At 50.3% G+C, this 24,791-nt stretch overlaps 2 protein-coding genes across 3 annotated transcripts in view; both read left to right on the plus strand.

Annotated features, from left to right (window-relative positions):
- The window catches only part of HNRNPAB (heterogeneous nuclear ribonucleoprotein A/B), a 302,005-nt gene that overhangs the window by 217,328 nt on the left and 59,886 nt on the right, over positions 1–24,791 (plus strand). The gene's annotated exons all lie outside the window — the stretch shown is intronic.
- On the plus strand, positions 13,042–16,775 carry WNT8A (Wnt family member 8A). 2 transcript variants are annotated; one of them, XM_069869218.1, is made up of 6 exons: positions 13,042–13,182; positions 13,275–13,308; positions 13,608–13,746; positions 14,704–14,829; positions 14,953–15,095; positions 16,209–16,775. In XM_069869218.1, exons 1-6 carry the CDS (start codon positions 13,112–13,114, stop codon positions 16,773–16,775), a joined length of 1,080 nt encoding a protein of 359 aa, XP_069725319.1. In that variant the 5' UTR covers positions 13,042–13,111. The 2 variants fall into 2 exon arrangements, with proteins under 2 accessions (XP_069725319.1, XP_069725318.1); XM_069869217.1 differs by having other exon boundaries at positions 14,704–15,095.

Below are 24,791 nucleotides of genomic sequence, written 5' to 3' on the forward strand. Positions count from 1 at the left end.
CCCCAGACACCTACAGATGCCTCTGACCAGCTCACAGCCCCTCTCCATCAGCACGTATACCTGTACCCCACAGCTTCCCAGAGCCCCAGGCAGCACTGAGCCCTCCAGGCACCCCGGCTGCCTTCACAGCAGCCTGGAGACGTCAGTCCCTTTCCCTGTGTCCCTCAAGAGACATTCAAGGGAACTCTGAGTGGCAAAACTTGTATGCTGGTAGCTCCTAAGCTTTTATACTCCCAGCTTGGCAGCAGGCATGAATAAGATGGGAGGTTGCTTGGCCTGCATCAGTCCTGTACAATAGGAGGACAGAGGTCTCAGTGAGAAGTCCTCGCTTGCAAATTCCATGAAAATTTGATGATTGGGCTGAGGAAACACTCAAATTAGCAACCCAGATGGGAGAAGGGCTGCAGCACCCTCTCTACAGCTTTTCTCTCTCTTTAGCCTGCCAAGATCCAATCAATCTTGGGGAAACTGCACCATACGTAGCCTTTGGCCCATCTAATATCAAGCAATATAGGAGTGTGGGAAGGTGGGAAAAGGAAAGGATTTTATTATTGCACTGATTTTCTGGGATGAGAGAGACCTTCAGCAGCACAGGAGCATAGGACACAAACCCTCAAAGCAAGCAAGAACTCCCTAAATCTTCATTAGTGGTGGTGCAATAACATCCCCACTGGTCTACAGAGAGCTTGACAAGAATAGACTCTGGTACCAGCTCGGGGGACTCTCAATTACATGGTATCACATTATCTCTGGAATAAATTTGCAATCATATTAGAAAAATAAGTGCTTACTTTGGGAGGATAAACTGCTGTCCCCGGAGCTGGGGTGTTCAAAGGGCCAAGGCTGCTATTTCAACCACTACTCATCACTCGGATAGCACTGCAGTTCTTTTTTAATGACTAAGATTTTTTGCACATTCTCCTTTGAGGTCCTCATTCCCCTTGGCACCTGACGGTCAGGGCATCTTTTAGGGTCTGCTGGATTTATTAATACTAATTTTTATTTAAAAGGCAAAGGATGTGAAAGGTTGAGGAAAGAGGGAAACTGTGCTATTTCCTTTGTGACTCTTGCCCTGTCCTCACCCTAGCAGGGCACCGGGGTCAAAGAGCCTTTGACATCACTGACATAACTACTCTGAGGATGGTTCCTTCATGGATTCAGAGCATTCAGAGGCAGCACTTAGAGCAACAGAACCTAATACCATTCAACCAGATTACCCACTCCTTTCCACAGGATGACTCTTAAGCACCATATTGCACTCAGCGGGTAAGGCTGCAGACGAGACTTTCTCCTTGTTTCTGCCAGGAGACAGCACTTTGTTCCACATGACAATCTCCCTCCTTCTCTGCCAGCTCAGAGCATCTGCCAGCTCGCTCAGCGCAGTGAGCAGTAAATCACCAGAAACCTCTTCGGCACAACCGAGCCAGTGGCCGGTGTCTGTGCCCCCAGGTTTTCCCACAAATTCAAGGTCTGTGCTGCATCCTCAAGCCTGCACTTTGTAGGAGGAAGGGAAGGAAGGGCTGGCCAGAGCAAGAAAACAGAGATATTCCCCTCTCATGTTTGCACAGGCACAAAGGATTAGCAGTGTGGCTCTAAGAAGCGATGCAAGAGATGAGAGCTGTCTACAGCTCTGGAAATACCAAATTTGTCCAAGCACTTGGCTCGGAGCTGTTCCTGGTGTGGCTGCAGGGCTTACTCTGCCCTCATGAAGCCTCCTCCCTATTTAGCTGTTTGCATTTAAAGCCTGACACCATAAATCCAGTCTCAGCGCTTTTATTCACACGTCCCACCCCACTGAAAAGGTTGTGTAGACAAGGAAAACTTTAGCCAAGTTCCCCACCCTTGGATCTGACTGCAAAAGCACTCGAGCTGCAGCAGAGCACACATCAGCTGAACACCAGGAAAAACTCTTCAAGGTTAAAGGCCAGACCTGCCCATCTCTCACCCACCTGCCCCAGGTGGAACGTGGCTTTATGCAGGGTTTGGAGACTGTTTCTTTCACCATGAGCAGCCAAGAGAGGCTTAATGTTAAAGACATGTAGTTACAGCACCCTGATTTGAGAAGTGTCCCTCTCTAATGCTGCGTGAAACCACTTCAGCCCAGAAACTGGATCACAAGATTAAAATTTGGCAAGAGCAGTGGCAGGTCTGGCTCCGTGTTATCTTTATCAAAGAGCATTACAGCCCTTATCTGCAAGGCAAGCAGGGGACACAGACCAGGAAACTTTTAAGGCCAAGACAGTGCATTTTCATCATTTCAGTCATTATACTAAGGAAATATTTGTTCCTGTTATTGGAAGGGAGCTAAAGGACGCAGATGACACTAAGCTGGGTGGAAGTGTCGATCTGCTGGAGGGTCGGGAGGCTCTGCAAAGGGATCTGAACAGGCTGGACCGCTGGGCAGAGTCCAATGGCATGAGGTTTAACAAGGCCAAATGCCGGGTCCTGCACTTGGGGCACAACAACCCTGTGCAGTGCTACAGACTGGGAGAAATCTGTCTAGAAAGCTGCCTGGAGGAGAGGGACCTGGGGGTGTTGGTTGACAGCGACTGAACATGAGCCAGCAGTGGCCCAGGTGGCCAAGAAGGCCAATGGCATCTTGGCTTGGATCAGAAACGGCGTGACCAGCAGGTCCAGGGAGGTTCTTCTCCCTCTGTACTCGGCACTGGTGAGACCGCTCCTCGAATCCTGTGTTCAGTTCTGGGCCCCTCACCACAAGAAGGATGTGGAGGCTCTGGAGAGAGTCCAGAGAAGAGCAACAAAGCTGGTGAAGGGGCTGGAGAACAGGCCTTATGAGGAGCGGCTGAGAGAGCTGGGGGTGTTTAGCCTGGAGAAGAGGAGGCTGAGGGGAGACCTCATTGCTCTCTACAACTACCTGAAAGGAGGTTGTGGAGAGGAAGGTGCTGGCCTCTTCTCCCAAGGGACAGGGGACAGGATGAGAGGGAATGGCCTCAAGCTCCACCAGGGGAGGTTCAGGCTGGACATTAGGAAAACATTTTTCACAGAAAGGGTCATTGGGCACTGGAACAGGCTGCCCAGGGAGGGGGTTGAGTCACCTTCCCTGGAGAGGTTTAAGGCACGGGTGGACGAGGTGCTAAGGGACATGGTTTAGTGTTTGATGGGAACGGTTGGACTCGATGATCTGGTGGGTCTCTTCCAACCTGGTTATTCTATGATTCTATAATTCTATGAAAAGACAAGCCAAACCAAACATCTTACCCTCACCTAGGAAACATCTTCTGGGCGTTAATCTGCTCCTGCCCATCACTCCCTGAAGGAGCATCTTCTGAGGCTCACCAGGAGCTGGGGTCCTTCCCCAGTCTCCCTGCTGATGAGCAGCTGAGCTGCAGATAAATTCATCAGCCAGCTTTTGGGAAACTTAAATACTTTTGCCAATTAGCAACAGCCCTTTGCTATTTGGATCCTTTGCATAACGAGACGTTGCCTTGCAACTCCTCCAAAGGAAAAACATCTTCTGTGCTGATTCAGTTACAGCAAAAGAAATCATTCTATGTAAATAAATAGCAGCTTTCTCAGCATCGCCATGAAGCCAACCTTGTGCCCTGTGTCCTGGGGACAGGGCCAGCCCTCTTGGGACCCTGGCCAAATCCACCTGCCCCTGTGAGTCACCTCTAATTGCTCTGCACAGTCACAGTGAGCCCCAACGGAGCAGAGGAAAACTGCATTCCTGTCATTATGCAGAAGTTAATTGATTTAATAAATCTCTTTAGACAGGTGTTTGGTAACGGTGAAAGCTGGAGAGGACAAATTCTGAAATCTAGCTCTCCTAAGAAAAGGGCACCTGTGTTGCAACTTGATTGGAACCCTGCTAAAGTCTCCTGGAGGCTCTGCTGATCCCAGCTCAGATACCACAGGTGAAGATCTAAAACACGTGTGGGCTTTCTTTCCAAGTACGTTTGGGGGTTCTCTCTTTTTTGGGTCATTAGCCCTGTGGCTGCTGAGGCGTTTCCCAGCAAATCTCTACATCCAGCTCTGCAGCCATGAGGACGATCAGCTTTGGCCGGCGGGCTGGTTTATCACAATGGAAACTGAGATGCCCGTGCAAGGCCAAGGCTGGAGAAGTCGTAGCTTTAGGAAAATAACTATGTGTGTTTCTGACCTGCTGTTGCTGTTATGCCTGACACAACAGAGACCTCTCCAGCTAACAGAAGAATAGGGAAAGAAACAAGGAGATGCGATGAACAAGGACTCTAACCCAGTCTGAGCAGGATCAGGGGTCTGAGCTGCACCCACGTGGGAAGGAGGAGGTCGGGGGACAGGAGTGCAGCCAAGAAGGTGCCCACAACAGCAGAAACCGGAGGCAGAAGAAGAAGCCAGGGTGGCTCTCATGCCTCTGCCCAGCTCTCCCCTCGTCTTTCCAAAATCACAGGGTGAAAACAATAGTCTTTTAGAAAGTACTAACCTTCTGGTGCCAAGCTGGGGGAGCCTCCCACGGGCAAACAAAGCCGCTGTGTCCTCCCAGGCACGGGCAGCCAACCCGGCCGCTCCACCTGCTCCCACCCAGCAGGTCCGTGGATCCCCAGCAATCTCCAGCCGTCCCAGCCTGATCCTGGGCACCGAGACGTGTCCCAGCAGCAAAACCCGCTCAGCCTTGAGCGTGAAATGAGGCACGGGGACGGTTGGGGCTGAGCCAGAGTATGTGGGAGCAGGTGTGTGCGTGCGTGGGGGTGTTTCTCCTGCTCAAACCCAACGCTTCTTAAACTGACAGCAGGGTAAGCTCTTGTTTCGTCTTCTGCAGTGGGTATCTGTGCTGGGAAATCAGCTCTGTGTGCTTTCTGTCTTATCAGAAGAGCTGGCTCTGGAAGGAACAGTTGCTGGGCATGGTTCACACACATCTCATATGCTGTGCTGACAACAGCTCTTGACAACTCCTACCATCAGTTGCAAATCTCCAAGTGCTTCATGTTTGCTTCAAGGCCTGGCTCCAGAACTCATTTGATTGATGGCAAATCAGGAAAATAAGAGGCCGAAGGGGGAGGAAAAGGGAGTTTCTAGCGAATTTGGTCAGAGGCACATGAAAATTGGGTCTTTAAGGGCTCCAGCAGTAGGTAGTGAACAAAAAGAGTGAGATTTTTCAAAATAAAACAACAACCTCAGGAATTTTATGTTAGTTTCATGAATTTTGAGGCCAACTCAGTACTGAAATTTTTTGATTTGGCAAAGTTGCAACAAGCAGGGAGGAGAAAAATGATATGTGACTCTAAGTGGGTGTTTTCAAACAGCATCTTGTTTAGAGAAAATAATACCTCTTGGTCTAGTTTATTTTCTCATGATGCTAGAAATAATGCTCCTTGAAGGGAAGAATTGAGTTTTTCTATTTCTGTCTCACCATGGGAGCTACCCCAGGTCACGCCTGACCACAGCTGGTTCTCCGGTCTGTGCTAGCACCAGAGTCACCACCTCGAAGGGTGAGAAATGTGCAGGTCCCACACCGCGAGTTTTGTTTAGCAATGAAGAAATCAGCCGTGAGATGCCCTCAGTAACGGAGCAGCCCTCGGGGGCCAAGCCTCAGGGCAGGGGATGGAGGCAGCAGGGATTCCCTGGGGCAGCAGCATCGCTCCTGGGACCCTTCTCTCCAGGCAGAAGGAGCAGCGATGGCTAATAGGGCTGTAATAGCTCCATAATGGCTTTATAATAACTCCAGCCTCCCCACTGCTCCTCCTGACTTGTAGCATTTTATTTTTGTCCTATCCAGGCTCCTATTTCAGCTGGAGCTGGGTAACCTGAGCCTGCAGCGCTGCTTGGGGCCAGCTCCAGCATAGACCTCACCCGGGACGGGCAAGGCTGGCGAGGAGCGAGAGCATTTGGAGGGAGAAAGCATCAAACAACTTCTGTGCCAGTGGCAGTTCTCCCACGCTGGCAGACATCCTCAGTCATGCTGATTATTTTGGTGGCAATAATCCAGATTGAGATGGGGCAGCTGAAATGATATTAGCCTGCGCGGGGGAAGGCTGCAGGTGCTGCTGGAGAATTGCTCTTGCCCACGCGGTGCTCCCCACGTTTTGGTCGCATAGCCTGGGCAGCTCCCTGCTCTCCACACAGGCAGCACAAGGCCAGGGAGAGGCAGAGACCTCGAGTATAGTCTCCGTTATTTCACAACAGTTCTGTGCAGACAAGTTTTCCTGCCCCTGAAAGGACATTTTCCTAAAATACAGCTCCTTCTCACACGGAGCACGGCCAGATGAACCACAAAGCCAACACAGCTATGTTTTATTACCCATACAGCCTGAAAAACCCAGGGATGAGCCAGCCAACTGGAGCAACGAAAAATCCCTAGAGGTTGTTCTGGCAGGCAGGGTCACTGGTGGGGTTTATCCCTACCAGCACCTGAGCTACTCAGGTGGGAGGTGAGTTTGCAAGCCTGGCCCATCCATAGGTGTCCACTGGCCACCCAAGAGCCACCGGACAGGTGCAGATGTGGCTGGGATGGGTGGCGGTGCAGGGAGGTCCCACAGGGGGGAGCCTTGTCACCAGTGTGTGGGGACACTGCCTTGGGGACACTGCCACAAGCAACCCCACCAGCCTGTGCAGCCTCCTGCTCACGCTGTGCTGCACCATTGAGTTTGATCCCAGCACTGCAGGTTTTGCTCCATCTCCAGCCTCTCTGAATCAGCAGATGCAAAATGCGCTGGTTTTGTCCTCAAAGGGATGGACAAAACTCCCTCCAAAACGACCACTGTTCAGGTTTTCAGGGAGAATATGATCAAGAAAGTCTGTTTTCAAAGGGTGTCACTGCTCCAGATTCAGCCTACAGAGGTTCCTAATGGGTTTCTGTGCCTGGAGGATGCTGGTGAGCTGGACAGGTGAGCTGGATCCCCACCTCCCTATCAGGTCAACTTAAAACCAAACAGTAAAGGCTTAAAACTGGTTTAGTAAAGCCAGAGACCTTGCCGCAAGTTGTCACCTCGCTCTGAACTCAGGTAGCAGCGGAGGCATCTCCTCCCCCTCAAGGTTTAATAAATCCATGGCACTACCTTCACCTGCAGACTGATTAAAGCTAGTATAGAAACATGACAGCAGTGCCTCACTCCATTAAGAAATGGAAATACGCAGCTCGGTGCCTGTGAAAAGACAGGCAGGGCAAGATGAGCTTGAAGAAGAGCAAAGTGCTAGACCTGCAGCAGGCACCAGAGGGGAGAGAGCTCCCAATAAGCACAGGGTCCCCACCCTCTTCTTGGGGCAAAGCAGATGCCAGAAGCAAGTTTTCTCCTCCTTTTGTTTTTCCTAGCAAGACTCAAAAGCATTTTTAAAGTTACTGTGTGGCTCAGGATCCCCCAGAGGAAGGCGCAGCTTTGTGCCCTTGGAATTGCCTCTGCCCATAAAATAAAGATGAGTTTTAAAGAAAATGTTTGTCTCCCCAATCACTGTTTTCCTCAGTGAGTCTCCAAACCTCCCACACTCGGTGTGCCAGCCACAGCCAGCACCAACACATGTATCCCCAGCTCAGAAATTCAGATTTGGGGTTTAATCTGTTCCCCACGACAAGAAGTGGATGGGGGGCAGGAGGGGTGACAGGGCAGTGCGAGGAACCACGCTGGGAAAGGCTGGGGAGCCCTGCATGAGCCAGGTTGTAATCAGTTAATTTAACTCAAGTTTGGCCGGGAATGATTAAGAAGAAGGTGATAATTTTCCTCCATATCAAGTACCAAATCTCTTCCTGGACAGGCTTTTATCTACCAAGGTGACACATTGCCAGGACAGAGCTCTGTTCCCCTCATGCAGATGCCCAGGCAGGAACCTATCTGCTGCACTAACACTGTTTTGCATGACACTTCCTTTAAAGAAGGAGAGAAAAACAAAACATTTGTCCCTGCTTTATAAAGCTGTGGTGTAAACAGCCCTGTGGGCTTTGAAGGACACACCTAAAGGAGGCAGGGGAGGTGAGGTTGATCAGGTCATGGAGCTGCCTCTCCAGGGCCAACCAGGTGGCCAAGTCCTTTCAAGAGCTGCTGAGAGCTGGAAGTGACTTAAATCTGGACGATTTACTGTGTCTCGCTTTTCGAGGGCAGCTCGAGATACGGCAGCACCAAGTTCAGACGCATCATCACCTGAAAGTAGCTTCGCATCATGTCTGTGTGCTGTGGATTAGGGAGTAGCCACTGGGATTTAGGCAGCTCACCTAGACTGGACCAAGAGTTTTCAACTCCCCTGTTCCAGGGCTCAAAAAAGTTTCTCTCAGCTGCAAGGGCCAGGAGATGTGACCTCTCTCTGCATCCCAGAGGGGATGCCGCTGCCTGCGCCTACATGGAGAGATGTGGCAGAGCTTTTATCAAGGCATTTGACTCTGCAGGCTCGTTGCTCGTTGCCCCCATGCTGGGAAGGCAAGGGAGATGCTTTTGGGAGTGGGGAAACAAGTGGGGACAAGGAGACAGAGGCTTAGGAGGGGAGTGGGAAAGCCACTGGAGTGAGAAGGTAGAGGAAAAGTACAGCTTTAAAAACACACAATGTAAAACCAGGGGGTAGGAAAGGGAAGAAATGCTCTTTATCTGCTTGCAAGTGAAATAGCCTCATTTTTCCCAAGAGCAATGTCCAGGCTTGGCTCCTGGGCTGAGGTTACTGTCTCAAATGCTCATGTGAGCTTCTGCTTCAACAGACGTGTGGCTCGCTCCCTCCTCCAGCGCAGCAGCACCGCAGCCTCCCCCAGACCCCTTGGCCAGAGGCTGCAGCCTCCCCAGCTCCCCCCACACCGACAAGCAACCGTCCCAGCCAGACAAGGTGCTTGGGTTTTTCCTGCCTCACTTGCTCCTTCTCTGTTCCAGCCCAAACCCAACATCCTAGACACACAGATCCAGGAGCTCTGCGGTGCTCTGGGGCCATTCCTATGACCGTCATCAATGCTCCTCCCGAACCATTTTGACAGCATCTGTATCCCCAGCTGGTTTCTGGCTGGAAAAAAAAAATCAGAATTTGGTTCCAAATCCAAATTTTTTGCTTTTAGAAACCAAAAGCCGCAAAGGCCAAACTGTGCAACCTGGAGCTTCATGCAGTCCTGGGTTTTAGCATCCTGATGCTCCTGTATTCTATTCCAGGATGTGTCTCCCTTGTTAGCAGAGCCTCGTACTTAAGACTTGCTTGTTTCTGGCCTCTGGTGAGCTTTGCTCCTTGCCCCATCACGCTGTACACGAGGCTGGGGTGAGAATCAAGATTAAAAGACAGAGAAACTGGTTGCAGTGGTACAACTCAGGAGGGACAAACTGCTGCAGAAGAGAGAGAGACATGAACTTCTTGAGACAGTTGTATCACTAGGAATGCATACCTAACCCATCACGGTTGGATGTTTTAACCTTGTTTTCAGTGAGCTTTAAGCCAGTTCTCATGTGCCGAAATAGGAACGAAGAGGAGTGAGCCCATGGCATAGGTGTGGCACAAAACCTGATTTCAGTTTCATCGCCATCCACAATTACCATTCATTAATCAAAACGTGTTCGTTTTACAGGCAAAAATCCCACCAGCATCGGTGGCTCCGGGGCTGGAGCCCCGCTGGGAACCACAGAAATCCAGGGGGAGACAGCGCAGCAGACAGGGACAGTTGGGAAGACTGAAAAAACCCAGTTCCTTTGTAGGGCTGAGCGTGCAGGACGATTGCCCCGTGGCTGCAGCCCTCTGCGATGGGGTATTTTGAAGCCAAGGGACACGTCCCATCTGCTGAGTGGCTGGCTGTGTGCAGCCCAAGGACGTGGCATCGCTCACAGGGGCTCCACCGGCATCCCGAGGTGAGGGGTGTGGGAGAGCACTATAAAACATCCTCCACCTCACCAGCGAGGGGGTGGCTTTCTAATTACCCAGGTGTTTTTTTATTGTAACGATGCCAGCAATGCAGGATTTGACGCCAGGGGTCTGAATGTGTCACCTGCCGAGGGCAATTTAGCAAGGGGGCTGTGCTTTATTTTCCTGTTGTCCACAGCCACCGCGGTACTCGCTGCCCTGAAAGCCGAGAGCACGGGACCCACTGCCTGGCAGCGTGTGGCACTTGTATAAACTGATTTATCTCGTATTTACCTTCTCTTAAGACCCATAATCTGATGTGAAGAGGCTTTTACAGGTATATTGGGCTGTATAACCTATTGCCACCTCATGACTTAGGGCAGGTACCCACATATGTTAGGATGCCAATTATCCCATGAAGAGCACCGGGTGTTGGGCCACGCGGCAAAGGAATAAGAGATAAAGCATCAGCGTTTTATCAGTGAAGCCAAAGGGCTCTGGCTGACTCTCAGGATGTAACTTTCCAAACAGCGTTCCCAGCAACAGCACATGGAGCAGTGGCAAACCCCCATGGCCATTTGCTGCATAACCAGATAAATTCAACAGAAATTTCCTTTCAGATTCTTTTTTCCCCCCTCATCGAACACCAAATCAAAAGTTAACCAGAAGAAACTCCTCTGCCATCGTTTCGCAGATGGGGACCTACAGCTCATGCAACAGCAGCGACCTGCAGGCTCTTCCCATGGGTGACAGAGAAGCACCAGCCCCGGCGCAGCCTCCTGCACCCGCACACACCCTGTGATGTACAGAGCAAAACACCAAAATCAGCTTCCGAAAACTACGCCAAGTTCAGCTCCACCACTGATTTACCCCGAGATCTCAAAACCACCAGGCTCTGTGCCTCAGTTTACCCCACTGTGAGACAGAGACAGCTATATTTAGTCTCATTTACTGCAAGGATGTCTCATAAAGCACTCGATAAATGCAAAATTGATTGAGACAGCAAGACCAAAGTCTGCTTTTGCATATGATGGTTGTGGCCCCATTGGTCTACAGGGCTGGATGACCTCACAAAAACACTGGCTCTCACTTGCTGGATCAAGCTGTAAATGCAGAAGAAAACTGCAGCAATTCACAAAAGCTTGTCCCAGCACGCTGCTTTGTTTGCTGACAACTAGCGTAAGTGCCAATGCTGCCAGTGACTTCTAAGATCCTCGTGACTTTAATTGGAAAGGACATTTTTAATAGCCCAGGCAAATAGCTGTGTGATCCTGCCAACTGCAGTGACTGCTTCAGGCAGAGCTTCACACCCAGAGATGCTGTTATTCTGCTGGTGTGTGATAGGAATATCATGTGTGAACTGACATAGCAGACACGCCAACATTTTTTCAGCTGTACAAGCTCTCTCAGACAAGAAAAAAAAGCAAAACACATCAATGTACCCACAGGGACAGCCAGACACAACCCCAAAATGACCTGGGTACACATGCACAGCAGATTTCCAAATCGTACATGTGGGCTTTAATCAATGAAATTCACTGATACTTGGGAAGCGCTTTATTCCCAGGAATTGTCCTTTGACAGCTCTAACAAGTAGGATCTGTTCAGGATGGTAATGATTAAAATGCTGACTCACAGAGGGGTTTGCCATGCTGGCAGGATCACTCCAGTTTTGTGCTCACTTGGAAGGTATTTTGCATCCCTGCTTTTCAACCAATCTGTAATTCTAATCCTCCAGCTGCAAACAGATGTTTGCGGCTTTGCCCAACTGACTCCAGGTTTCCCTTTCTGCAGGGTCTGCAGGGAGAGGGTTTTCTCCTCTCACTCACTGACGTGCGGACAGGCAGCAGGACGGGGAGATCTCTCTGCTTGCTCCTGGGAGAGATGGAGAGGAGCGACAGCCCCCCAGCAGCCTGGGACCTGCACCTCAGACACCCAGCACTGCGCCCCGGAAAACCAAGGGACAGGTTACTGGCTTTGCGATGCTCTTATGTGTTTCATGGCAAATTAGTTGGCAAACACATTTAACCCCCAGCCTCCTGCTCGCCCAGGTGCACAGATGGGGTTTTTGCTCATGGCACAGCCCCCCACCCCGGTGCCACACGCAGCCCCTCTCCCTCAAACCTGGCATCCGCAGCCCCCTTGCAGGAGCAGTGATTAAAATCAGGAGATGGGTGCTGCCAGGGGTCAGGGGGGGACCTGAGAGGAGGAAGAGGGCAGCACCCAGGGGATGCTGCAGCCGTGTGCGGTGCCTGGCAAAGGCAGGCTTGGCACAGCTGGCACGGTGCTGCTTTCAGGCTAAACACCCACGCTGACCCGCTCAGCGGGCAAGATCCCTGCCCGGAGTGAGCCAGCCCCCAGCTGAGACCAGTCAGCCCCAGGGAAACAGACCAAGAAGTTTCCACAAACGCCGTCTTGCTATCGCTGCAGCATTACAGCCCTTAATGATATTGGCTGTAACTATTAAGGAGCTTTTTTAGGTTCCCTCCGATAAGGATTTTCCCTTGCTGAGCGCAGCTGATGGCACAGCAGTGGTGGAGGCCCCTCGCTCCGCTCCGGGATGCGGGCAGCGCTCCTGCCTGCAGAGCCACAAGCAGCCGCGCTTCTGCTGCGGCAGCTTCCACCGTGGGGAAATTGCTAACCCCAAAAAACTGTTCCCCTAATTACAGCATTGGAGTGTGGAGCAAACCACATAAATGATTCACACAGCATTCCCAAGCTGCAGCCGCGTAAATTAGAGAGATTTCTAAACACTCCCGAGCCGTACACGCTGTTATCAGGATGGAAATGCAGAAGCTCTCGTCATACGGAGGCGAGGAGGGGAAAGAGCCCCGCCGTTAAACGCATCTCTTCAAATCAAGAGGACTTGGGAGGTCTATCCCCTCTAGATCTTTACAGAGCTGTTGTTAAAACTCCTCGGAGAGTTCTCGCAGGAGGAACCATAGAAATGCATCAGCTTGTTATTTCGGAGGGACGCAGGGACTGAGCCTCCGCTGGCAAGCAGAGGATGAAAAGGAGAAGGCAAGCAGACTTGGGACCAAGAGAAAGGGATGGCTGGCAGTGGGGAAGAGAGTTAAAAGTGTCCCATTGTTAGGGAAGTTTGCTCTCCTTCAGACCATCCCGCTCCCAGGGACACTGCGCCGCCTTTTGAAGTGCAACCTTAGGCGGTTCCTTGTCACCCATTGGAGCGGGAGCTTTTTTACCACATTAAGTCATTGGGTAGCAAATGAATGGGGGGTTTTGACTATTCACAACTTCACCTTATAAATATCAGGGTCGTAGGTTCCTGCAGCTTTCCCGCATCCCCATAGCTCACCTTGGGAAGGAGCGGAGGGAGGCAGCCCTGCGGTGCAGAGAGCTACGGAGCAGCAGAAGGGATCCAGCCATGAAGAGAAGCACCTTCCTCATCCTCTTCATCGCAGGGGTCTACAGCACCACTCTCCACGCAGCAGCATGGTAGGGTCCAACTCAGTGGAAAGGGCGTGTTTCTAGGGATGCTCTTCAGCCGGTGGGAAACTGTGTGGTTCATTTTCTTTTCTCTGTTGCAGGTCTGTAAACAACTTTCTGATGACGGGACCTAAGGTAATTAACACACGGGCTGTCATGAGTTTAAATAGAGCAATTTTGTTTTGCAAATGGGAAATAGGATTTTCCAAGGAACTCAGTATTCCAGAGTCTATCATCTCCAAGTCCTGCCAAGTAATAAGGGAAAGGACTCACAACCTGATCCAGCGGGAGGTGTCCCTGCTCATGGCAGGAGGGTGGAACTGAATGGGCTTTAATGTCCCCTCCAACCCAAACCGTTCCACGATTCTATGTCCATTTTCATTAACAAATGGCAAACCACGGTGGGTTTTAACCGCGCTGTTATCCCGTGCCAGGCTTACCTGACCTACTCCAGCAGCGTGGCAGCCGGGGCGCACAGTGGGATGGAGGAGTGCAAGTTCCAGTTCGGATGGGAGCGCTGGAACTGCCCGGAGAGTGCCCTGCAGCTCTCCACCCACAACCGGCTCCGCAGCGGTGAGTGCGCCTCTACCTGCTGGCACAGCATCCCCATCCCAGGATGCCCTTGGGTACAAGCTGGGATGCGCTCTGGAGAGAGAGAGCTGGGGCTGATCATTAAACCAGCTGATGGAGTAGGGCTTAGGTGTCTCAAAAATCATAGTTGCTTTTCTCAATCTGTATTAATTGGTGCAATAAATAATGCTAATTTTTCCTAGGAATCCCAGACTCTATCCACGCAGGGCTAGAGCTCTGTCTGTCCCACAGAGCTGCTCTGCAGGTTTGCTCTTGCCACTCTGTGTGCAGCATCCCAGCGAGCACAGTGCTAGAGGCACCTGAGCTTGCCACGGGCAGAAACACAGGAGAAATGAAGGGAAAAAAAGGAGATGCGCACTGAGAAACCACCTTCATAAGAAAGTTGTGGATAGATTTTAATACTATCTACCTCAACAAGCAGAAATCTCTTCCCCCCCCGCCAGAACATCATCTCTATTTGAATCTGTTAGGAAAGCCAAAAAAGACTAAATTAGAAGTGTGGGTGCAGACAGCTGTTAGCACAGGTTCAACAACCGACTGAAACAAGATCAATGGCGATTTTCCCCAGCAGGCAAGATCAAAGCACAAGCGTATCCCCTCGAGCAGGAAAGGACAGAGACAACTGAGTGCCAGGTGGAGTGAGTGATAACTAACCTTGGCCAGAGAAGCTCTGGGGCATTGCCTTAGGATCCTGCTGCTGCCAAGAAACTCCATCTCTTGCACAGACACCTGCATAGTATTCTGCCAAATTGCTGAAACCCTTGATGCCGAAGCAAGAGTCTCCAGTCATGAGAATTTCATTTTTGAATCACCTTACCTTTTACACAAACTGGGGTTGGGGTCTTTTGCACCTTTGCAGCATGGGAGAGCTTCATTCCCAATAAAATGGGATCGATGTCTGTGTTGATATGTGACAGCCTTTATCCCCCTATCCTCCAGCTACCCGGGAAACATCCTTCGTGCACGCTATCAGCTCAGCCGGCGTCATGTACACCCTCACCAGGAACTGCAGCATGGGAGACTTCGAGAGCTGCGGCTGCGACGACTCCAGGAACGGCCGTGTCGGTGAGCTGCCACCTCAGGAGGGGCTGACATCATCTCTCCATCCCCATGAAAAACTCCCAGGATTTCAGGGCAGAACTTGGCCCCATGGAGAGATTCTGTTCTTACCGTGCGTCTGTCTCGCAGGTGGCCGAGGCTGGGTCTGGGGAGGATGCAGTGACAACGTGGAGTTTGGGGAGAGGATTTCCAAGCTCTTTGTGGATGCTTTGGAAACAGGACACGATACCCGGGCACTGATTAACCTGCACAACAATGAAGTCGGGAGACTTGTAAGTCAAATATATTATTATAATAGCAGTGATAGTAATATAGTCTATATTACTAGTGTTTGATAGGAATGGTTGGACTCAATGATCCAGTAGGTCTCTTCCAACCTGGTTATTCTATGATTCTATGATATTGAGAATAAAATACAAGAGCCTAGTAGGCTGCTGAGGTGCACTTCACCAGCCTTTTGTGACAATCTAGCCTCTGTAGCATTTGCAAGTGGAAACAATACAGGCAGAACCTGACACTAACCCTAAACACGAGGAACTGCAGTAAGAGTTTTCCCACTTCCAGCTTCTGCAGCTGCACACAATGCAGTTAAGTGCTAGCGCACACCACTTCTTCAGAAATGCATGGGTTTTATACTCACCTAGTGCTTGTCTGGTCTGTAAAAGAAAGCAAGAACCACCTCACTTTCTTGCAATAAGCATTTCCGAGCTATTTGGCTGGGGAAGCCAGGTGTGAGCTGGCCCCGCTCTGAGCCAGCTGCCAGACTCGCCCCCCGCTCCCTGCCTGCGCCCACAGAGGCTCCCAGCATCTTGCCAAACCTCCTTGTCTGTAAAAACAAGGATGGCAACACTTAGCATACCTATCTCATAGGGTGTGTCGGGGCTTAATCTCACATAGATACCAGTGATTGGGACCTTATAAATACCAGAGGGAGATAGATAGGTAGATAATATCTGTGAAGTGCTTGGCCTGGAGGAGATGCAGAGAGGCTGGGTATGATTATTCTAGAGCAGTTTCACACGTTTTGAATGAAACCTCTGAGAGGGATGATGGGCTGATGCGGCAATGAGCGTGGTGAGCGGCGCAAGAAGGGCATGACCCGACAAAGACGCTTTTTTCCTGGCTCAGAGAAGCAGCTCCTGCAAGGGCCATAGGCAGTAGTTCGTGCCCTCTCATTATCTCTGTCCTTTAAATTAGTGAAGAGGGACAGATGTTTTCCAGGAACTGGAAAGCATCAGGTTGTGTCTTGGAAGGACCTGGAGTCGTGCCTAGCACGAACCACATTTGACCCATTGCCCCCCAAATTAGAAGTGCTGTAGAGCCTGATTTTGACATTTAAATGATGGTCCTTTGCCGCTCCTAATTTCTCCACCTTTTCCACCAAGGCTGTGAAATCCACCATGAAGCGAACCTGCAAGTGCCATGGGGTGTCGGGCAGCTGCAGCATCCAGACCTGCTGGCTCCAGCTCGCCGAATTCCGCGAGATCGGGAACTACCTGAAAATAAAATACAACCAAGCCCACAAGCTGGAGATGGACAAGAGGCGGATGAGAGCCGGCAACAGCGCCGATAGCCGCGGGGCCACGGCAGAAACCTTCCACCACGTCGACGCCACGGAGCTGGTCTTCCTGGAGGACTCTCCTGACTACTGCACGAGGAACGCCAGCTTGGGGCACCACGGCACCGAGGGTCGTGAGTGCCTGCAGACCGGCAAGAACCTCTCGCACTGGGAAAGGAGGAGCTGCCGGCGGCTTTGCACTGAGTGTGGGCTCCGCGTGGAGGAGAGGAGGACGGAGGTGGTGGCCAGCTGCAACTGCAAGTTCCACTGGTGCTGCACGGTGCGGTGCGAGCAGTGCCGGCAGCTGGTGGCCAAGTACTTCTGCGCCCGCCGTGACGCCAGCGCCGCCGCCCCCACCCACAGCAGGAGGAAGAATAAGGGACATAAGAGATAGAGGGAGGCCGTGACACCCAAGGGGGACGCTCTGGTGTCCTCAGCGCAGCAGCCACCAACGGATCTGGGGTGGGAAGGAGTGTCCCCTGGGTCCCGGGTTGAGCAGGGCACCACGCAAGGCAATGGGGCCTCCAGCAGATGGATGCGGTGAGACTGGGAAGCACAAGGCGCAGGCGCTGAGGGACCACAGTCCTTCTTGCTTCCATGGCTTTTCCTCAATATTTACCTGTAGCTTCTGTCTTGTTGGGAGTTTCTTTACCTGTGCATTGGACAGAGGGAAGAATTTCACTTTTTCGGTGGGCACAACCCCTCGTGCCATCACCAGTGGGTCCACCAAAGCCAGCACTGGGGCTCCAGCCCCCTGGCAAGCAAGGTGAGGATGGACACTGGGGTTGACAGCAGGTCCTGCTGGGCAGCTCCATCCTGGCAGCCCCAGCCCAGCGGTTCATGCGCAACAGCTGCTGGGCAGCATTTCCAGTGGAAAATTTATGCACTTTCTGATGTCAAAGGAGGTTTTGCAGTGTCGTGGTGTGTTACAATAACTGCTGCCTGTGGAGGGCTTTGATAAGTTTACAGTCAGTGTTTACAGAATTCATACTCCCCCCTCCCCTTTTTAAATTTTGTATTTTGGTACCAGAACCCTTTCCTACCATAGAAAGCAGCTCAATGTATTTGTATTGGATGGAATTAACCATCTAACAATTCCTATACTTTAAAAAAAAATCAGATAAGAATTCAGAATTCTTTATGCCTAATGTTGTTTATCGATAAATTGTATTATTGCTTAGCACAATCTGCTCTCTCTGTATTTTGAAGGTATCCCTAAAGAGTTAGATTTTGGGCTGTATTTTGCAATAAACACCATAATGAAAAGAATTGGCTTTTTCCTTTCTGGCATCTTGGCAGTGTGACTTTAATTGCAAAAGTGTCCCTTTCTGTGTAAAACGCAGCACTTCCAAGATTTCTCACCATTAATCCAAAAGTTACTGAAGCCAGCGGGAAGGTCGTTCTCCTAGACCTCAATAAAGGTTGGCTCCAGCCTTCAGTCCCTGGAGGGCTTGCTTTAATACCTATCACTAATATCTAACCTTTTTCAAGTGCTGAGTACACAGGTGCTGCCTGGCTGAAGCCAATTTTGAAGCTCCCGATGCCTCTTTCATTTGCCTACAGCCCAACGTCCCCCAGACAATGCGAAGCTGCTCCACTTTGATGTGGAAAGCATCAGCACTTGCTGCAAAGTTCTTGGAGGCACGAAAAAAAAAAAAAAGCCCTTTGAACTAGGGGCAGGAGAGAAAACTTGGGGACAGTTGTGAATGTGTCTGCTGGTTCCCTGCTGCTGCAGGTGCAAACAGCCCCATGTCACGGCAGGGAGAGCAGGAGGGACACGTGCTGGCTGCTACCAGCCCAGGTGGGTCCTGCTCCTCTTCTCCTGGCCTCTCCAGGGCTGAAATTCAGCTTAGATCGCTCCTAGGATTCACTGCGCTGCTCCAGAGGTGAGTAGGGGCTATGCTGCTGCCCACACTTATGATGCACGGGCAGAGGATGCCCTACCAGGATTTTTTTTCCAGCCAAGGGAGGAGGAGATGGAAGAGAAATTGGTGAAAAAACCCAACCCCAGAGCTCTGCCAGCATGTTGCACCCACACTATAAATGCTTTGATACTGTTGTATCTGGGTGTCCCTACGGCTCCTAGTGCAAACACAGCTCAACACACGCGCAAGCCAGATCAGGAAGCTCAAGGTGTAAAACACACAAGTCGGGAAGCAGAACTGACTTCCATGGGTTTGGTTTTGCAAAGAGCGGTATCATTAAAGCTGGAAAGGCCACAGCAGTGGGCCGTCCATCTAGAGGGTTGTTTGTGGTCTTTGGAGTAGCTCTTCCTAAAATTTCCATAACTAATAAGCCACATCATCAAGCAACAAACCATGATTTTTGCACAGTGTCGCTACGACAGCATTTATATACCACCAACAACCTAGGCTGAACTGGGAATGACAAAAGCAGGTAAACAAATCCCCTTTCCTGCATCTTATGCGCTGTCTGGCTTCTCTGCACAGAAACTTCTCTATTACAATATTTGCTCTGGTCGCCTGCAGTGCCGCTGCCCCACCGAGCTGCCCCACAGCAGCACCAGCACTGCCAACATCCCACAGAGCCACAAAATGAGATTTCACAGAGCACGGGACATTTTGCTGCTCACGTGCACTCAGAGGGGAAGATTATTTCATCAGGAGCACATATAAAAACCATCTTGCTGTATAGCAACAGAAGGGTTAATAAACTGCACAGGTAAATCTTGGGACACAAGGACTCCCCGTGTGCAAGCACGTGATGGGACGAGGGGCAATGGGTATAAACTGGGGAGGGGCAGATTGAGACTGGACATAAGGAGGAATTTCTTCACCATGAGGGTGATGAGGCTCTGGCACAGGTTGCCCAGGGGAGCTGTGGCTGCCCCATCCCTGGAGGGGTTCAAGGCCAGGTTGGATGGGGCTTGGGCAGCCTGATCCAATGGGATTCCAGAGGGATTGGAACTAGATGATCTTTAAGGCTTCTTCCAATCCAAACCATTCTATGATTCTGTGTTCAGCACATACTGTGAGTTTTGCATGTCTCTCTGCAACATCTTTTCAGACTAAAACAGAAAATCGGGAGTGACAGGTTTGCAGGTACCCAGAGCTTCAGACCAGATATCTGCCACAGGCTCTGTCCCAGGGAAAGGGGCTGCAGAGAGGAGCAGAGATGCCCCTGCAGAGACTGGTCTTTCTCCCACCAAACCTTCCCCATTCCTCCGAACCCGCAGCCAGGGGCTCACCAAGCCAGCACTCATATCTACTGCATTGCATTTAAATGCTGGTGATGAACTGTTCTTTGAATTTGTCTAATTGCTTTTTCCATTTACATCTCTGGCACCCAGACTACCTAAGGGAACGAGCATGTCCTATGCAAAAGCCAGAGACCAAATGTAAATCCAAGCGAACTCAAGAGAAAGTTACATACCACCCATGACACAAATTTCCATCCTGTTTTTGTAGCTCACAAAGATAACACCGAGTCTGAACAAATACAGACGTCAACTATGGTGTAGAGCTGCAGCTCACCAGATATTGCAGTCCTGGAGAAGATGAAGCTCTCTCATCCTCCCCCCTGTTGCTTGGATACAACAGTCATCAATTCTCACTACATTCAGTACAAAACAATGGAAATCCAGGATCATCTTAATCCATCACAGCTCTGTCAGAGAAGCCCCTACACCCCTGCCCGCTGGTACTCACTTTTGGTAGTAACACGCAGAGAAATGCCGTGTGCACAGGGTAATAAACCCTAAAGGTGCCTGCAAGGCACAATCCATCAAGCTAATTTCATCATTTTAGTGGTGATTTTACCTGGGCAGCAGACCTTTGCGTGGCAATTTTCAAAATAAACGACTGCACAGAGTAGAACACAGCCCCATCACCTCCTGGCTTGCAAAAACCTGTTCTCTAACCCCAGCCAGAGAGCATTGGAAGGGTTGGACTGATAATGTCTTCAAACCTGAATGTATTTACTCATGATTACACAAAGCCAACCCCAATTAGGGATGCTGATTCCAACACCTGTAACTCAGTGCATGCCTGGAGGAAGGGATGGAGAGGCCCTATAAATGCTTGAGGAGGAACCTGACAGCTGTCCCACAGCAATAGTAACGATCCAAATGATGCGAAGGTAAAACTTCCAGCCAGGGCCAGGTGCTGCAGATGAATTAAAACCAAAATCCTGCTGCCTGTCCCCAAAGAGCCGCCAGCACTGCTCCTGCCCCTTGAGGCCAAAGGTTCCTCGTGTCCTGGAGCAGAGGACAAGGTGCTGGAGATGCAGAGGACCTGGATAGAGACACACCAGAGCAGGCACAGCCCCAGAGTCCTCTGAGGGGCACCTCAGGCAGGGCTGTGGAGCTGCTTTGACAGTCCTGGAGCGGCACCTGAACATTTGAACAGGCTTTGCCAGAGCTGCTGGTCATGGGACAGAGCCGCTGCCGTGGCAGAGTGACCTATGTGACAAGAAACCTTGTGTGACAGCAGTTAAATTGGCCTGAAACCACCGTTGGCTTTGTGGGCATTTAACATCATGGTCCTACCAGTCTATTTGTGCCTTTACTGAGGGAAAGGACTGGTTTATATTCTGTTTTTAACGAGAAAGAGAAGCATTTTCTAAATGAAGAAATAATACAGTCCAGCTATAGCATCACCACAGACCAGGGCAGATTTGTGTCAGAGGTGCCCACTCTACTAATAGGATTCCAGAAAATCAGTGTTGGGATAGAAGAGGAGGCTGAGGGGAGACCTCATTGCTCTCTACAACTACCTGAAAGGAGGTTGTGGAGAGGAGGGTGCTGGCCTCTTCTCCCAAGGGACAGGGGACAGGACGAGAGGGAATGGCCTCAAGCTCCACCAGGGGAGGTTCAGGCTGAACATCAGGAAAAAAATTTTTCACAGAAAGGGTCATTGGGCACTGGCAGAGGCTGCCCAGGGAGAGGGTTGAGTCACCTTCCCTGGAGGGGTTTAAGGGACATGGTTTAGTATTTGATAGGAATGGTTGGACTCAATGATCTGGTGAGTCTTTTCCAGCCTGGTGATTCTAAGATTCTGTGATATTTGTACTGTGATATGAGCCAAGGCTAATCACGCAAGCTTCCCTAGACTTTTCCATCTGACCCAGGATCATCACTGTCACCGTTTCACTTGTTGCCTCTTGGCCGAGCCACATTGCTGTCCAGGTACCCATTCCAGCACCCTTCCCAGGAGCAGCAGCCACCAGCTTTTCTTCTTGTTTCTTCTTCCCGGTAAGTAGAAATGCCCCCACAGCCTAATTGCCCTTCAGGCAGGAACAGGGGCACAGCTCTGCTCACAGTGTTGTCTAAGGTCACCTCCACCTCTGTGTGTAGGGACACAGGGATCTGTGCTGCTGCTTCTGCTCCCTCTCCTGATGGAGAACTCAGACCATCATCATCAGCCACAAGCCTCATCAGCCTCTCCCTACAGGCTCGCAGGGACATTTGTGCTCGAGCAATACCTACCCCAGTCTCCCTCCCCTCACCAAGTCACATCACTGTGTAGCGACTGTCACCAAGCTGAGAATTGAGTTTATTTAATTGACAAAGTGCTTTGCTGTTGACTACAGAGGAGCAGGACAGCGTCTGCTTGACACAATGACAAGTCTGAGAGAGAACCAGAGCCAGGAAGGCTGCGCGCTGGTGAGCTGCATTCACAGAGGGTCTCTGCAAAGTGGTTTGGGGTGGCTGAGCATTGGTTCTTCCCACCCCAGCTGGGAGTTGCTCTCTCCTTCGGCACACGAGCATGGCTGCATCCCACCAGCAGCCCTCCTTTACCCCAGCCTGCTTCACTTCAGCTGTTAAAACTCCTTGCCTGGTGGGTTACCCTTAATTTATGCCACCAGTGCCCTTTCATGGATTATAATTCTGTATGAGATGTTTGTGTTGTATCCTCCCCCCGTATTAAAGTGTCAGGAGTATATCCCCAGGCCATCCATCTTCGACACTTCCGCACGGGCTTGGCAATTCTCTGACATGAATATTATGGCTCTCAATGCGGAGCCTCCATCACTCAAGCTGACAAGTGTTAGAATCTCCTCTCTTGAACAGGGTAAGTGACCTTTTCATATGCAGCGTAGATTCCCAGTCACGCTGCATCTGGTGCAGCGAGGACAGTGAATGCCAACAATTCCCTAAAGTCTTAAAAAACAAGTCATAGGTCCTTTTCGACTTGCAAAACCAACCCTTAGCATGACAAAGTTAAAGGGCCTTAATCAGCCCCTGGTTAGCCCCTGCTAGTGCCAGTCCCGTAGAGGAGGATGAAAAAGCATCTGTGATGCCTTCTGTAGGATTTATTGACAGGGGTTTCAGGGAAAGATGGGACATTTGGGTGTCTGCCTTGCTGGAGAGTATAGGAAAAACATTTGCAACCATTTAGTGACTTTAGTGACTTTGAAATCTCATCTTCAATCTTAAACAACATTTTTTTAAGTGCGGTGTGTAAAGTTAGATCCCTGAACTCCACTAGCCTGATTTTCAAAGCTGCTAAGCACCTCAGCTTCCCACAGTGCCTGCAGGAACAGGGAGAAGCAGAGGGAGAAAACAATCCTTGAAAACCATTCTGGATCAGAACTTCGAGGCTGTGCTGCTGTGGGGCCACTCCAGTCCCCGTCGCTCCCCAGAAAGTGAATCCCTCGAGACTGAACTACCAGGTGACTCAAGTTAAATCCTTCCCACAAGATTCATGTTACCCCAAGTCTTTGGCTGAATTAGTACCTAATGTTTTTAATTCTTTAGACAGCAAAGGTATTTTCTTAGCAACTTCATCACATTCCCCCTACAAAACTCCTCGTGGTGGCTCCTCGCCAGCACAGAGCAACAGAAACTTGTTAACACCTTTTCAGCTCCATCATATTAAAGTCAAGGCAATTAACAGCTTCGCTATTTACAAAACAAATCCTCTTTGCAACACCTGAGAAAAAGAGTTACAAGTGTTTCCCAAACCTTTCTCAGGTGGAAACAACACCTACAATAACTGTCTACTGGGATGCATCTGCTCTCCCTGGCTGGAGAAGACAAGTCCACATTCACCATGAGTTCATGCTGTGCTTCCATCCAAGAAGAGAAAGTTCCTTATCAAAGAGTTACTCCAAGGAGAAAGAGGTGTACAGGGAGGAAGGGTGTGAATTCATTGCCCTGGCTGGTCCTTACTCACTTCTGTTACGGCCACATGTGATGATGTACAAGAGGTGTGGACAAGGTAGGTTGTTCCCCTCCAAAGATGTCCCCACAGGTAGCTGGGGGGAGAGGGTAACGTACGGCTGATTTACACATCTGCAGGGGGATTCACAAACTCCCCTACCTCTATTTTCTGGTTCCCTGCTCTCTCCTAGGATAAACCCATGCCCCCCACTTTGCAAATCCCTGCCCTGGCTTACAGTGCAGTAAATTCTCAAACAAGCCCCAAGGAGATGAGCAATATAACAGAAGATTGATGGACTAGAGAAAATCAAATAAGCGTAACTTGCGATGTACTTCCAAAATGAATCCCTTCCACCTCTTTTCCCCTCACACCCTGCTCTCCCTCCTTGGGTGGACAGTTTAACCGAGTGATCTTAGAAGTCTTTTCCAACCTTGATGATTCTATGATTTATGAACAAGAAGGATGACAAGTTCCCTAACTAAACTATTATTGAGGCGCAGAAGTGACCACTGGAACAACATCACACAAAAGCACTCTCAGACAAAGTGGATTTTTAAAGCCTATATCAAGTCTTGGGCCCAAACTCATCCCTTCCAGAGAGTCTGAAATGCAGAGAGGAAAGGAGAAGGGGTTGGTGGTAACTCCAAGTGCAGTAAGGAGCAGAGGCTGGTGACCACGGCTAGGAAACGTTCACCAAACGCAATTATGATACAAGAAAGAGCAGTAATCGTGTGGGACAGGCTAGGAAAGGAGAAGGAATGTCTAAACCTACTGTAGAAAGGGAGCGCAGAGGTTTAGGAGGAGGATGTGACAGGAAATAGGGAGATCTCAAATAGTATTTTAGTATTTTCTTTTATTTCCCTCCCTAATCTTTATTCAGTATCCCATGCAACATTACTCGAGGCCCCTTGTGAGCATGTCCAGGAGAGAATAGCTCGTCAGGGGACATGTGGCCACAGCCTGGACAGTATACGGCCCTTAATTTCCTCCTCTGATGCTTTCAGTAGCTCATGGGATGCCATAAAAGATGATAATGACGAGGTCAGTGGAAAGACTGTAAAACAGTGGGGAGAGTTACAAGCGTTACCTCACTTGGGCTCAAACTCGGGCCACACACTTTGCTGGTTGCGAGCTCTTCTGCTTAGGACAGTGGCTGCTCTCCCTGTCCAACCACACAGCCTGGCTGTCAGTGCTCAAAACTGCACTGCGACGAGTTACATGCTCTGAAATGTTGGGTTGTGAAGTTGGTGGGACTCTCGTCATAGGTTTAGATCAATCCTAACAGT

Source organism: Phaenicophaeus curvirostris, chromosome 15, assembly GCF_032191515.1.
Source record: "Phaenicophaeus curvirostris isolate KB17595 chromosome 15, BPBGC_Pcur_1.0, whole genome shotgun sequence".
Taxonomy (NCBI): Eukaryota; Metazoa; Chordata; class Aves; order Cuculiformes; family Cuculidae; genus Phaenicophaeus; species Phaenicophaeus curvirostris.